Source organism: Neopelma chrysocephalum, unplaced genomic scaffold (genome assembly GCF_003984885.1).
Source record: "Neopelma chrysocephalum unplaced genomic scaffold, ASM398488v2 Primary Assembly neopelma1_105, whole genome shotgun sequence".
In the NCBI taxonomy this organism is placed as follows: domain Eukaryota; kingdom Metazoa; phylum Chordata; class Aves; order Passeriformes; family Pipridae; genus Neopelma; species Neopelma chrysocephalum.
The window spans coordinates 1,959,086-1,975,282 of NW_020897769.1; the positions used below are offsets into that span (position 1 = coordinate 1,959,086).

General features: G+C 50.1%; 1 protein-coding gene across 1 annotated transcript; it reads right to left on the reverse strand.

Annotated features, from left to right (window-relative positions):
• Positions 1–5,190: 5,190 nt before the first annotated feature.
• FGF16 (fibroblast growth factor 16) lies at positions 5,191–16,197 on the reverse strand. The gene is made up of 3 exons (XM_027696233.1): positions 15,921–16,197; positions 9,574–9,677; positions 5,191–5,770 (listed from the first exon to the last, which is right to left on the reverse strand). Exons 1-3 carry the CDS (start codon positions 16,195–16,197, stop codon positions 5,525–5,527), a joined length of 627 nt encoding a protein of 208 aa, XP_027552034.1. The 3' UTR covers positions 5,191–5,524.

Below are 16,197 nucleotides of genomic sequence, written 5' to 3' on the forward strand. Positions count from 1 at the left end.
TGTGCCTTGTTCTACATTCCCAACCCAGCGTTAACTGCGAGGGATTCAGCCTGAGGATGTGTCTTTGGACAACTGTGCTGTGAGTTTAAACTCTACAGCAACAGAGGTAGCCATTGATTTCATTTAGGAAAATAGTTGTGGTACAGATTTTCAAATTAGATTAATTAACAGGAGCTTCTGCCAGTCTGTGAAGAAGAGAGTTATCACCCAGCAGTGAGATGGTGAAGTGAGGTGAAGTTCTACTTAGTCAAATCAGAACAACCTACTGCCATATTTTAGCCTCATAATTGTACTTCTCCCTGCCTTAGTTATTAAATCCCACCTGTTAGGAAAAAACCCTCTTTCCTACACAAAAAAACTGTGTGATGATTGTGTTTTAAATCTGCCCTACCCTTGTTCCCTGTGCTGGAGGGTTTTCTGTGGCTCCTGACAGTGCTGCTTGGGGTGCAGCTGCTGTGGGAGGAAGCTGAGGAAGGGCCGTGGAAGATCATCAGGTTGTGCTCTGAGGGGCACTGTGGGCACTGCACTGGGGGCAGTCTGTTCTTAAAGATCCCTGTGCCTTCCAGCCTGGCTCCACACTGCCAGAGGGCAGTGGGATGGTGCCTGTCCCTGGCCTGGGGTGAGTCCCCTGTGCAGAGCAGATGCTGAGTTGCTCCCGTGTTGATGTGTCACGTGCTTAGTGCCCACCCTGAGTGGGTTTTGTTTTTACCTTGAAAGCAGAACCACTGCACAGAGAAAATAAAACTTAATTCATCAGTTCAAGCAAAAAATAGTTTTGAAGTTGGATAAATTTTCAATCTTTATGGAAAGCCAAATGTCCTGAACATTCCCAGCTGAGGGGTGTGGAAGAACGGTGGTGTTGCAGCACCAGCCAGGTAATCACTTGCTGAGGTGGTGAATAACCCCCTGTGTGCCCTCTGTGCTACAGAACCTACTCTGCAGATGTGGCACCAGCAGGATTCAATCCAAACCTGTCCTGGGAAGAGCTGTGCTGCTGTGGAGGGTCTGGAGAAGCTCCTGCTCCATGTGCAGGTGGGATGGGCGACTCATCCTGTATGACCCCGTGTCACTGCTGTGCCTGCAGCCACCGTGCAGCAGACAGGGGGAAAAGCTGGGATTCATCCACTCACAGCTCCTGTTCCTGCTTTCCCCAGGGGGGAGGTGGCTTGGGGGTGATTGGAAGAGGGTACTGGGAAAGGGCTGTGGCCTGACATGGGGATGCTGCCCTGGAGAAGGACAGGGCTCAGGGAAGGTGGGCACAGGGGGAGGTGGAGTCACCCCTCAGTTTCTGCACTCGGCCACTTCCGAGGTCTGATCTCAACTGCTGCCCTGTGTTAATGATTGTGTGTTAATGATTGGTGTGCACGAAAACCACCTGAGATGGAGTGTGAGACAGTAACTGATACCTGGGGCACTGCTCAAAGCCTGATCCAGGGACAGCAGCTACTTCTGTAATTCAGTTGCACAAAGTGTTGCCCATTTTGGGGGTTCTGGCGGGTGCCTGTGAGCAGCAGTGCAGGTGGATGATCTGCCACTCCTGGTCACAGGCATCGTGAGGCCAAACACCTCCTGGTACAGTGAGGGAGGAGCCTGAGACTCCTCGGTGGGTTTGGCTTTGCAGTGCTCCTGCTCAAACCCAGCACGGCTACGAGGTGACACCGGGGGTGTTTTCCATGGTGAGAATTTAACAGCTCTGAAGCCATTGCTTGCTTTGGGGAAGAAAAAAATAAATAACCGGTGCTGTCCCAAAGGGTGTGGATGTCTTTCTCTCACCATCAACAGGAATTTCAGCCCTTCTCCTTCAGGAATGCTCCATCCCCGAGTGCCTTCTCAGGAACATCTCAGCTGCGGCACATATCTCTGGACGTACAGCCGGGTGGGACAGCACCAGAAGGGCGCCTTCCCTGCCTTCCAGCACCATGTTTCTGGATTCCCTCTGCAGTTTTGGGCTCTCCCTTGCTCATTCCACAGGAGGTAGGTCTTTGGGGCCTCCTCTCCTTAGAAAGGAGCCCCAAGCCACACATTCCACCCAGGAGAGCTCCCTGTGGGCAGTGGGGTCTCTCCTGGGATGTGCCCGAGGACATGTGTATGTTGCCACTTGTGGGTGTGTGTCCTCAATCCATCCCTGTGCCTGGGATCATGTGCCAAAGCCGGGCAGACGGGCACTGTTGCTGTGCTTGGCTCCACGTTGGCCTCAGGCAGGAGGTTCCCCTGTTTCTGTGCCTTCCACAGCGAGACTCCAGCACTTCCCCACCTCCTTGCACCAGCCTTCCTCCTGCTCTGCACAGCTGTCCCAGGATAATGTTTCCTGTACAACATGCCCACCCCTCTCGGGTGGAAGGAGAAGGGTTGCAAGTGATGCCTTTTGTCCTGTTTGCTGTGGTGTTTCCAGACCTGCAGCCTTTTGTGTGTAGAACAGCACTGGGGGTGGGGGCACCGTGGGGTTTCTGGGGACCTGCACTAGCCTTTGCCTTCTCTTTGGGAGAAGTTTTCCAGCTGGCTGTTGTGAGCTGGAATCATATGGAAACCACACAAACAGAGATCCCAAACAAACACTGACATTTCCTTTTGCTAATGCGGGAGCAGAGGCCCCTCGGCCGAGGCTCCGTGTGCTGCTCTGCTGCAGGATCCATCTGCCAGCCCTGGGACACTCTGAGCCGAAGGACAGTCGGCACCTCCAGGTGGGATAACGGCTGGATGGGAGAACAGCCTGTTCCTCTGCAGGGATGGGATGGGCCAGAGAGGGGAGTGTGTCCACACGAACCCCCTGCCCACCACTGGCTGCTCCCACGCCACTCAAAATGCCCCCGGAGTCTGCGGTTGTTCGCGCTGCTGCCGTTCAGATCCCAGGTCTGTCAGGTCACTCACATCTTTATTTTGCTGGACCAGGACCAAACCCAGTAAATTCCTGTGAAAGAACCATCTGGGTGGGATTTAACGATGCCGAATTCCCCCTTTAATAAACGCCCACACGGGACGTGACACCAACCTTTACCAAGGGGTTTCCAGTAAATTCTTTGTGGATTTTGCTTTTTGCAAGTATCAGTTTTTTGAACCCAGAACCCAAAAAGGCATTTTACAGCATCCCTGGCACCTCTGTTGTGTCTGGAGGCTCTGCTGCAGCAGCTCCTTGAGTCAGGTATCAGATGAACGAGTCCAATTTTGCGCCCATGGGCCACATCATCTTCCCTTTGAGTTGGTGGAAAAGGTACTTGGCATTGCTGAGATCAGGTTTTGACCTTCATTTTGAAAAGGAGCAGGATCTTAACCACCGGATTTATCTTCAAGTGCAATGGAAAGCCCGGGCTGGAGGGAGGCAGGATCATCCTGGGGGGCAGAGGGATTTCCCTTCACGCAGGGAAAGGTCAAAAGTGCACCTGAGGACGCGTCTCGTGAGCGCCCGTGCTCCCGGCGTGGCGGCCGGGGGTGAGATGTTTCAGCAGTGACTCAGAGGAAGAAGCTAAATAAACACTTTTTATTTCAAACACGGGATTAAATTCCTTCATGTCTGGATCATTGAAGGTAAAGCTCCTATAATCTCCTCGTTTCCATCCCCAGCCTATTGTCTGGTGGCTGCTGGACCTGCTGGGACAGTGAAGGGACACAGGAGGTGGCAGAGAGGGCAAGAGACAGCTGGGAGCAGAGCTGGGCACCAGCTGCCACTGCCCTTAGTGGTGCAGCTCATGAAGAAGCTGGTGTGGATCCTCCCCTGGGTCAGTGAAATTGTCCTGGGAATTCACACACTGAAGCTGAAGGAGCTGAGATTTTACCTTGACTGTTTTGTGAGGAGGAGGTTGAGAAACAACACTGAACAAAGCAGTTGTGATAAGGAAAACGCCAACCCAGAGCCACCCCAGCTGGTTTTGTTCAGATTTTTGCACGTTCCAGACAACCCCGTTTGATACCATCCGTGCTGCAAAGTGACTCTGCAACTGCACATTCCTTGTGCTGGACTCCCTCTCTGCTGATCACAGGGGACAAAACAGAAACGGGGATCCTTCCTGGAAGCTTTCCCCGCAGTTCTGTGCCATCCCAAGCAGGCAGTGAGGGCAGACGTGTGGCGCGGGTGTCACCCTGTGCTGCCGCGGGGGGGACGCGGGCGGAGCCGCCCCGGGAGTGTCCCCGACCCGACCCGAGCGGGGCTGCGGCTCTGGGGCTGCGGCTCTGGGGCTGCGGCTCTGGGGCTGCGGCTCTGGGGCTGCGGCTCTGGGGCTGCCCCGTGTCGGGCTGACCGGGCTGGAGGCAGAGCAAAGGTGATGGGACCGTGTGACCAGGCAGCTTCTGCAGAGGAGAGTGTCACACACGTGCTGCCTGCGGGGATGATCCCCATCCACGGGAACTGCTTAAAAATGAGGGGGTTTAAAATTGCTGTTGTTGCTTTCTGGTTTTTCTTCACCGGTTTTCCACGGTGCTTCAGGTGAGTCTCACGACAGGTGTGGTGCTTTTATTGCAGGACTGGCAGGCCCATCCAAAATGCAGCAGATGCTCCGGATGTTTCTCCTGGTTTTGAACAGGACAGTAAATCCACAGTGGCTGCGTCACATCCCGAGGTTTCAGCTGCCCACAACTCCTGCCCAGAGCTGCACCAGCACTTCCCAGGCTCCTGGAATTTGATGTCATCCTTCTACAGCAGTTTGGGGCTTAGGTAATTGATCTTTACCATCCAAAGCCCTTTTAGAGGTGGTCTCAATGTCCATATTGAAGGGGAAATACTGGTTTAATTGTTGAAGAGAGCCAAAAAAAAAAGGGCTAGCAAGAAATCTACAATATAAAGACAATTTTATTGCCAATAAGCTCTTAAAACTCTTTTTTTTTCCTGTTTCAGTAGGACCTTATTCTTCCTGATGAAAATCCGGTCATAGCATCTCTCATTAAAAATAAAATTATTTTGAAATAAATAAATATATAAAATAAATATCATATACATTTTATAAATAGTTTTGTCCTTATGCACAGTATCCATGCTTACATCTGAATAATGTTCCTTGCCCCATTCCCACCCCAACAGCAGGAAGAACCCCACACATCAGGACCAGTCCACGGAGCATCATCCATGTAGCAAACTCCCCAGGCTGCTCAAGCAGGGCACCACTCAAAAGGCTTTTCCTTAGCAGGGAACCATCCCAGCTCAGCAGCAGTTCTGTGATCTTTTGTTTTCTTTCCTTCTCTTCATTTTTAGGTCGGTTTGGGTTTTTTTTCCCCCTCTGGTGATCAGGTTTGCTCACCTGCTTGTTCCTTTAAGCAACCGTAACACTGAATATTCAGACTCTCACGTAGCAACCGGGTAAAGAAGGCGAATGAGAATGAAAGATTAAATGTAGGGTTCCCTCCCTTCCCCTGCCCCCGCCCCATAAATAACCCAGGTTTGATATATGCTGCAAACAAGGAGGAACAGCAGTGTCTGAATTCAATGTAAGTGCTTCCCTAGGTCATCTATGCTTACAGGAATGATGGAATGACTATTAATATAGTGCTCTGGGAAAAAGCTCGGGAGCCCACGTATGTACACTGACCACAGGAACCATCACCTGTAGTGGAAGAGGTCTCTGTACATGGCAGGGATTTTGGCAGGGTCCACAGGCCGGGGCAAAAAATGGGTGAATTTCTGGTGTCTCTTAGTCCTGTAGCCCTCGCGGGGGGAGCCGTCCTTGTTGAGGGCCACGTAGAACTGGCGCTCCGAGTCGGGGTGTTTGTACAGCGTCGACGCGTACGTGTTGTACCAGTTCTCCTCGAACTGCTCGCGGAAAACGCACTCCCGGGTGAGCTTCTTCTGCGGGGGGAACAAGGACACGTTGCTATCAGAAATTCAAAAGAGAAAAGAGTTTCCCACTTCCTTACTTTATTTTTCCGTCATTTTCCCGGCTGCCCTCTCCCAGCTCCCCTGAGGAGGGGGGACTGCGCTGCTGGGGACGCTGCCCCTGGCTGAGAGCTGGAAATGGGCACCAGCTGGGGCCCAGAGACCACTGGAGTTGGAGGAGAAAGGAGACAGAAGGAGCAGCAGAAGGAGGGTGTGCATTTTGTAAAGGTGCCCATAAAGAAATCAAACAGGCAGACACAGACACATCTGCCAGGCAGAGACACGTCCTGTGCAGGGGCTGCCACCTTTCCCCCCGGAGCAGCTCCCTCCAAGGTACCACACATCCCAAAAACCCTCTCTTGGGTGACAAAGCAACAGGCAGCACATCTGAAGGGTCTAACCAGGCAAACAGGAGCAAGCACTGCTTTGGAGGTTCAGGGCACAGGTCTATACGCTGCAATGGAAATGAGAGCATTCCTGAGAGTTTCATCACCTGGAGCGCCAGGGAGCTCTGATGGGAGCCCATAACAAGACCCAGAGGGATGGGAAGCAGTGCCCCGAGGATGTCAGACCCCAGGAAGACATAGAGTGGTGATAGGTGATGTGATGAGCACGTGGCAGCCCATGGCTGGTGCACCCCACGCTGGGATGGGGGGACGGATGGCACTGATGTCACCAGAGCCACAACCAGCCTTCCCCTCCAGCCCCTCCAGCCAGGGCTGTCAGCAGCAGCCCTTTGACAATGGCTTTCTACTTCATGCCCAGTGCTCCTTCCCCCTCCCTCCCACCTCCATGTGCCAGCTGTGGATGTGCCCAGCTGCAGTGGGGAGCGGGGCTGTGTCCCCTGGCCTACAAGGACACGGGGGTCACTTTGCCAGAGGTCACGGAGGGAGCAGGCATCCCATCCCATCCCATCCGACAGGGAGGCTGCCAGGGGGACATGGGAGCCCTTTTGGATGAAAGGCAGTGGGCCAGTGCAGGGTGCTATGATATTACACACACTGTACTGCACTGCCAACTCCCCAGGCAGGGAATGTGTCCTACCCGTGGCACACGGAGTGCTCAGTAAATGTTACTGCCTGCAGTAGATGTTTTGTAACACGATCCAGGAGTTCACCTGTGCTCACAACCTGTTTTCAATGTTTTGCTGCTAATTAAATAATTAATTTATTTACTGAGGTAAGTTGTGAGCCCTCCAAAAGCTCCAGGCCACAGCCCTGACCATTTGAGACCTGGGAACCGTGGGCTTCTCTTCCCAGATGCATCAATAAATACAGACTGTTTTTTTCCCTCCTCCTTGGATGCCATTTACTCAGAATGTGTTGGAACCTGATGACTGGCTGAACTCGTGTGCTGCTGCTTTGCCCCTGTTCAGCTCTGCTTCGCTGGGCAGTTTGGAGTACAGTGTTTGTGGAAAATGTTTGGCGAGTCTGGGGTGACTCTGCCAGGTGGGATTTCTTCCTTTCCAAGCCCTGGGATGTCCCCACTGAACCTGACACCATACAGGCAGCATGCAAGGTGCTGCCCGGGACTTCTGCTGCCCTAAGTATTAGTGACATTTCTGAAATCATTGGGAAGCTCCACAGAAGTGTTGGCACGAGTTTGACAGGGACAGGCTGTGCGTCCCGAGGGGACTCCACGTGTCGCTGCGGGGATGGCTGGATCAACACACGGATCAGGCAAAATTGGCACAGAGGGAAATAATAAACTTGCTGAAAATTTTAAAATACCGCTGCACTGTGATGTCCCAAAATACCATTGTAATGCTAATGCTGTTGTCAGGCTGTTTTATGGACCTTTAATTAAGAATACTGTAGTGGCTTTTGAGTTGGAAAAGCCATCATTGTACAACCCACGTGTCCCAGATTTTAAAACTCCAGGGTTATTTGGGGACCTGGCTCGTGACTCCGGCACACTTTGGAGCAGCAGTTTCACTGTGTCCCTGCAGTGTCCAGTCAGGGTGCTGCCTGGTGCACAAGATCCCAGAATGGTTTGGATTGGAAGGGACCTTAAAGATCATCTCGTTCCAACCCCCTGACATGGGCAGGGACAGTTCCCAAGATTATGTCTTCAGGTCAATTCTGTTTCCAGATTCGGTGCTCTAAAATGTTATCCTATTTTTGTTCCTGTGTTGTAACATGAACACAGGCTCTAGAATTTAATTAACCCATCATGAAACTCAGTTCACAGAGTTGCGGGGTTTGAAGGCAGAGAGGGGGATCTCATGTCCTCCTTTCCAGCAGGCACAAGCAAAAACTGTGACTCCAGGAGCTGCTGAACACCCTTGGGATTTGACAGGAAAGGTGCTGATCCAACCCTGCTTTCTGAAGTGGGCTTCAGGATTTTTTTGTGTTTTATGGAATCCTGGTGATTTTCCTTTTTATCTGTCATTTGTAATTTAATAAATAACTTGTAATTTAACCACTGTCTCTGCATTTAATGTCTGTTTAGGGTAGAAATTATTAGAGAAATGAGGTGGGAAAAGAATAGTTATCAGTGCATGCTGATATTTGATTATCAGAGAATCATAGAATGGTTTGGGTTGGAAGGGACCTTAAAGATCATTTTGTTCCATGGGCAGGGACACCTTCCACTATCTCAGGTTGCTCCAAGCCCCATCCAACCTGGCCTTGGAGACTTCCAGGGATGGGGACTCCACAACCTCTTTGGGCAAATATCTTATATAAACATCAGTAATTGCATCTTAGGTAGTGAAAGGGTCTGTGGCAGTCTCAGATGGGAATGGGAGAAGGAAAGATGATGGAAACTTGTGATTTGCTGTTTGCTAAGCAGAGGTTTTCTGAAGGTTTCTCTGTACACAGAGTACATGAGTTTAAATTTTTACACTATGAGATTGATCTGATTTGGTGAGAGGAAGTATGTGCCTTCTACTTTGGTTTAAAACTGGTTTATTTTATTTCATTTTACATTTACCGTGATCCATCCTTAAAAATAAGTATCCTCACCCAGGGCAGTGCTAGGATCTAGAAAGAGACATTTAAAAAAAATCACACACAGGTGATAGATTGAATTAAAGGCCATGGGGCACCTGAAAGCATCAGTGAAGTGCAGCAGTTACAAGAAATGGAATTTAGAATGGCTCTCTGGAGTGCAATTAAGTTTTCAAAATAGAAGTGATTGTTCTAGCTAACCAGAAATAACTATCTTGAATTGAGCTGAGTAACTGAGAATTGACTTAAACTAGCCTGTAGGAAGAACCTCTGCTCAGCTGTTAAGACCTGGCATTTTGACTGCAAATCATAACACTTAAGGAGTTTAGACTTGGGGTTTTTTTGTCAAAACAGGGAAAATTTTAGATTGAAAAGGGCACTTCTAGGGAATTATGAACAGCAGCCCTAAACTCCTAAAAGGAGTTGCAGAGCATGTTACAAAAACACTCAGGCCCAAATTTCAGCTTCTGTTGGTTAGAGTCATAACAGAAAGGTGCAGATAGGTGCAGACCCTGACCAAGCAGAGCACACAGCTGATGTTAGTGGGGCTGGGAGAACACACCAGCATCTCCTGGTTTTATGCTAAATGTCCCCTGTCTTTATCTGGCCATTGCCAGGCCATTCCTGACAGCCAACACCCCAGTGAGCACCCCCTCACATCTACCATTTGTAGGTGCCAGCAGTGGCACCACGGGCAGGGTGGGCTGTGTGCCAGCCCAAGGGCTTTGGAGGCCTGTGGCAGACACAGCTCGTGGCAGGGCTGAGGCCCCCAGGCTGCAGTGCTGGGAGGGTTCCAGGGCTGGGGGCAGCACCCCCCAAACTTACCGACCCGTAGAGCTCCCCTCGCTCGTTCATGCCGAGGTAGAGTCCGGAGTCCACCCCACGGATGCTCACCAGCCCCACTGCCAGGCTAATGAACTCCAGAATCCCTGAAAGAGAAAAGAACTGCAAATCACACAGAGGAAAAAAACCAACATCAGGCTCCAGTGACAAACACAAATCAGCTTCCTACAGACTCTGTTTTCATTATAAATAAAACCACTGTCCTTAAATCTCTAGTCCCATTCGCGTGCAGTGTTCCAATTTCCAGCCTGGGCTTCCCCCCAACGTTGTGAATTTGAGTTGCCCAACAGGAATTACCTTTGCTAATGAGAAAAGCTTTGCAAGGTTTTGTTGTTTTGGGTTTGGATTTTTTTCCTAATTATCACCAAGAACACAGATGTAGAAACTTGTGCCTGGCCTCTAGAAATTTCAGAAGTGTGTTACCATGCTGGTTTTTGTTCTTCACCAAAGGGAGAGTGATTTTGGCTTCTGGTTTGAGATGATAGTCCCACATGTTCTGAAGTGATGAGTTCAGTAAAAATAAGGAAAAAAACACTAGAAGAGATGTCTGTGAAGACCATCTTCATCCTGGCACTCCAGTGGGGTACTTGACATCCCCAAATGTATATACAAGCCACGGGGATAAAATCCAGCTTCAAAGCACGCAGGTAAAAATTAATCTTCCTCTGCAGCCTTCAGGGCCACGGCACTGCCAGTCCTTCCTCCATCACCCCCTGTCACTGTTAGTGCCACAACCCCCCTCCTGCTCCATGTCCTGCTGCCTGCCCCAGCTTCTTCCCAGTCCAGCAGCATCTGTCCCAGTCATCCCCAGCCCTGCGAGAGCAACTGTTTTACCGGTGGGCTTCAGCCTGTGATGATGGTGTCAGACACTGTACTAATGAGGGGCAGGCTCATTTCCTCTGGCAAGGTAATTAGCAGGGTCTGCCTGCTGCACCCCAGTGCCGGGAAGGGGCACAGCAGCTGTTTCCGTGGGGGAAAGACTTGTCGTAGGAGAATCCTCGGTGAAGCACTTAAAAACAAACATCTCCTACCCAGCATCACAGGGGGTGGAGACCTTCAAACTTCTCGGGAAAAGCTCCCGAAGGCAGCAGTGGGACTGTGTTATTCTGGATATCACACACTCCCCAGCTAGAGGTCACGGGCAGCCTTTGCCCATGTCCAGTGCTGAATCAATTAGCTGGAAGGCAGAAGGAAGAGGGTTTTCCCCATCTCATCTAACGACTGGATGTCTCCATTGACAGGAGAAAGTTGTTCTAACCTTTAACGTGGCTCCAGGTCTCCCAATATAGCTCCCAAACACCCAGTGCTGAGCCATGGCCGCTGGGATCGGGTTACCCTGAGCTCCCTGGCTGGAGGCACCTCGTGACGAGCGGCCACCTGGCCCAGCCACCTCGAGCTGTGCCCTCAGCCGGGCACGTGTCCTGCTTCCAGGCCTGGACGTGGCAGCTCCCAGACGACTCTGCATCACTAAATATAGGACAGGCCAGACACGACGGGCACCTCTGACCCCCTTGGCTCAGGGCAGACTGGGCACTCACATGCTGGCAGCCAAGCTGGCTGCAAGGGTCAGCCTTCCTGCCTTCCAGCAGCCTTTCTGCCCTCTTTTTGCTCTGCCTACTCTGGGGCTTGTGCGTTGAACCCAGCTCTCCCTGCAGCGAGTGGGTGCTGAGGGAGATGAAATATGGACTTAAGAGCAGCAAGTCCACAAACAGGGAAGCAAATAACACAAAACATGCTTTACGGACCAGTGCAGACATTTTACAGGCTGAAATATGCCCAGCTGTATGGCCCAGTCTGGGGGCACATCCTGCCTTCAGAGGGGCCGGGACCAGGCAGCAAAGGCAGCCTTCCCAAGCCAGGCAGGCAAACTGGACCCTGGCTCTGCTCTGCTTGGTCCTGGGTAGTTGTTGTAGTTTCTCAGCTGAAAAGAATCCCAAACACGGAGGGAAGAGGGGCAGGATGAGGGGTGGTCTCCTGCCTTCACTCCCCGCCAGTTCTGAGGGAGTTACTGAAATGCTGAGTGCTCTTTTCCCATCCACAGGACAGAAACAACCACAGCCACTGTTGGGAAAGGAGGGGGTGAAGGAAGATGGACAACAGCTAGGGAGAGTGTAAAATATAATACAGGAGTACAGAGATACCTAAGAATAGTGGAGTCTTTCCCAGGCTGGAGACAAGTGAAGTGAAAAGTATCAGATACCTGGAGAAGAGTAGATGGACATTCCCATAGGTATAGTCACAGGTCTCAGTACCAGTTTCTGTTTTTTTGGGTTTTTTTTTTTGTCTTCTGTCACCCCTGGGAAGCAGGAAAATGCTGCTGATGGAGGTCTGAGGCAGGGGAACCAAAAGCTTTTCTTGAATATGCCCACAAGCACGTTCTGTATGAGGCACATGAAACCAGGTCTCCAAAGACCTGGCAAGGACGAAGCCAGGAGCTGCAGTGGCATCTTCCCTCTCTGAGGGGAAGGTGAGACACCCCTCCTCTGGTGCTGGTTGGACAGACACTCGCTAGTTTTGCAAATGAAATTTCTTGTAAGTGTGCCCATGACAATCTCTTCTAACAACATCCCTTGTAACATTCCCCTTTTCTGATCTTCGAGTGGCACTTGGAGACATGCATGGAAGATGACTATGTTGAAACAGCATTAAGAACGTAACTTAAACCCACAAAAGTCAGGAGACAGAGTGAAGGCTGAAAAAATGTGGGCGGATATCCATCCTGTCCTTAACTCACTCCAATTCTAGACAAAATTGCAGCTTCGTACATCTGATCTTTAGCAGCACAGGGAGTGGCCACTGGGGCCAGCTCAAGAATTCTCTTTCCAATTGTAGCGGTGTGTTTTTGTGGTAGAACATGCTTTTTTCCCCCCCCTTTGCTTTCTTTTTTCTTTCCCCCAGGACTTGCCTCTTTTTTTCTCACTTTGATTCATTCTGTTTGTTCCTTGAGCCTTTCCAGATAAGACGTGGAGAGATTTGATTAAGACTCCAACTGGATTAATTTACCACCAAAGCACTGAATAACCTCCCAGGCTTTGCTGTGGCTGGACCCCCACACTCTTCCCTTACGCTAAACCAAAGAACAGTTCAGCTCCCGGCACCTGTCTCTTCTTACACAACTATATTTGGGAGCTGGGGTACAGAAACAGATGTTGTATTAATGACTACAAACCTAAAGCTTCAGCTAAAAACCTCAACAACTGTTTGGCAACAGGTGCACTACGGTCTGAATGTCAAAATTGCAGCAAAACTTTCTCTGGAGGTTTCAGCAGCTTCTCCTGGAGTCTGTGTAACAGATCCATGAGCAGGTTTGTACCCGGGAAGAGCTTTGTTTGCTGCCTTTATTCATCTGCAGTGCAAACTCAAGGCCTCTTTCTCTCCTCCACTGCAGTAAGAGTAGCACTGTTGGGTTGACTCGAATGCTGCTGTAAAAGAGACACAAGGCAGAAAAAGAGCAATTCTTCCTGGCATGGATTTCCCCAGTGAATTTTTCTTGGTTTCCTTCTGAGAAGGGTTATCAGAGGAGTGCTGATGTCAGTCCAGACCCTCTCCAGATTTTGACCTTCCTTTATTTCTTTGTATAGGAAGGTTCTGAGCAGATGCAGTCAGAACAGATACATTTTTGAAAACACTTTATTCTTTCTGGGATGCCTTTGCCAGAGCTGCCAGTTTAGAGAGCAAATTTGGGCACTTCTCTAGTGTGAGAATGAGCTTTCTTTCAAAAATCCCAGAGGGCTTCACCACATTTTGCTTTAAGATTCCTGTAGGAAAAGTATGCTGTGCTCCATTGTTCTTGCATGAATCTGTGTTTTTATAAGTATAAATTATGGCATTCCAGAAGACAGGTGTGATTTAGGATGGCTCCAGTCCTTGACAGATGAGAGGGAATAGTTCTTGTGATTGCTCGGGCAGTGTGGGTGGATGATGCCACCACCTCCCCTGTGTCCTACAGTCACATCCCCAAATGCTGTGGTGCGAAAGGATCTCCCCCTTTAACTCTCACTGTGGACACTGGGACTCTGTTCTGCATCGCTGGGGCTTTGGCTCTTTATTTTTCTCTCTGGAAGATGTGGATGTCTTGGACATCTGGTAGCTTTTGGGATGGCTGTGCATGGGAGGGTGCAGATACTGCCTGTCTCTTCCTGAATCCCTTCCAAGTGAAGAGATGGGGATGCCAAGTCTGGTTCTACCCTCCATCCCACCTGCAGCTGGCCACGTGCCTCAGCTGTGGTGTCGCAGCCATCCGTGGAGCACGTTAATTATCTACCCATGAGATCAGAGAGCACCTTCCAGCCACGGGCCTTGATCCACAGAACCATTATACAGGATTTCTAAGTATTTCCCCAGATGCCCCAAGATTTAAGGCAGCTTTAAACTGCTCCCCTGAGCCCCTTGTCTAGCTCTGCATCCCCCACCACAGTTTTGGAGTCCCCAGACTTGCTCAGGCTGCCCAGTTCTGTTATAAGTAACTGCTTTCTGAATACTGCATGCAAAATTTAGGAATGCATCGATACATGACATCCTAATATGAACCATACCAGTAACATTGGAATTTAAATATTCATGGCTACTGAACGCAGATGGTGAGTACTGTGTGCCAATACATTATTGCTTTGAGTCTCTGCTCAAGTGAGGCTTAGTCCAACTTTATCTGAATGCAAGGATTCCAGCCTAATCCTTTGGGGCTTTGTCTTGCAATTACAACAAATAACTATTTATTTTACACTGCCTCTGGGAAAAACCTGAAGCAGAAAACTATAATATCTGAAGTCTGGTCTAGTTTACAGAGCTGGATGCTGACTGCTAAAACACTTATGGAATGCCAATGTTTCGATTTATTGAATGCACTGTGTGACTTCAGCTTCAGTGTACAAAATTCACGAAAAGTTTTAGCCCATTTAACATGTTTTTCCAAGTTTGCAAATACACTTGTTTTACTCAATCTGTATAAGAAATGGACCCAAACCAAATGGTGCTGTTTGAAACCGGCTGTTTAGTTGTACAAAGGTTAGTAAAAGGAACCGATAGCAGAATGGAAACACTACGTGGCAGGTTGAACTAAACCCAACCAAATGCAGTGGGTTTGCCCTCGGTTCTTTTAACACAGAAACCCAGCGTGAAAGGTTAAAAGATGGGTGTTTTTGGGAGATAATTAAAGAACGCTCACCCCACGAGCAAATCAGTACCTGACTCTGACCTGCGGGTTATGACTTTCTTGTTGATTTAGGCAGGGACATGCCATGCACACACCTGGTGTTTATGGAAAGCGTGGTGCGGAGATAAGCTTTCCCAATTGTTCCAAAAACCTGCCTCACACCTCCAACAATAGCAGTGGCAACAGTTCCCAGAGTATCGGAAAGGACTGGTTGCAAAAAAGTAAAGGCAAAAAAAAAATTCCTTTCACGGAGGAGTTAAATCACTTGAAAACTATAAAAAGTCTTGCGAGCACGTCTTGCAACCTGTTGACAACATAGCTGAGATCACTGGCATGGGACTTGTTGATAGCTTACACAGACACCTGCACTAGATGTTGGAGTAGCGGGAATTTCTCTTAGCTGTGCTCAAACTGACTGTACTCCTTTGCCTGTGGCTTGGGATGCATTTTTTGAAGATTACATACAGTCTCATTAGAGATCCCTGATCTCGTGTGCCACTGATACAGGCGCTGCAGTCTTCCAGCTGTATCCCGGGCGACAAGGTAAATCCACAGTGCTCTGCCTATTGTTCCATCTTCTCCTTTCTTTCCGAGGTCCCCTAAGTGTTTCTCCCCCTTCAGCTTCCCCCTTTCCTTTCCAACAACCTTCCCAAACCCAGGTCCTGACACCCATCCAGCCATCTGATCCCTGCCCGCTTTGGGGAGACGCTCTTTTAATGGAATTCATGCAAGTAAAAGAAAGCGGCTCACACATATCTGCGGAGGCCAAAAAGAAGGAGGAGGGGAAAAAAAGAAACAACCAAAAAAGTGAGGAATTTCTTTTTCCAACATAGGAATTTCCATGAAATTCCAACGAGGCATTCTTTCTTTTGCCTCCCTCACTGCTAACTTCAGAGGTGCAGCCAGACCTGGTCACCATCCTCTCCTAAAAAAATTTTTTTTTTTACTTTTTCTTTTTTTCTCCTCTTCTAAGGCACGTTTTAGTGCACCTGCAGAAAGGCTGAGCGCCGGGAGAGTAGGAAATTGGAAATAAAAACTCCCGCATTGCTGGAGAGTGAGAGCATTTGTTTAGGAGGCCAATTATATCCGTCCCGGGATGATTTATATTAGCGGGGTAATTAGCTGTGCGCGCGGGGCACCTGCTCCCGGCCCGGCCGGGAACCCCCCGGCCCCTTACCGAAGCGGCTGTGGTCCTGCCGGGTGCCCTGCACCGTGCCGTTGGGGAAGATCTCCAGGTGGAAGCCGGTGCGGCAGTAGAGCTGCCGCCGCCGCAGGATGCCCTTGAGGTGAGCGAAGTCGGTGGGGGAACCCCGCTGCAGCCGCCCCTCGATCTGCCCCAGGCGCTCGTTGAGGAAGCCGGGGGAGTCGGCGAGGGGCAGCCCGGCGCCCAGCGCGGGGGGGAAGCCGTGCAGGTCGGGGTCCAGCGCGCCCAGAAAGCCGCCCACCTCGGCCAT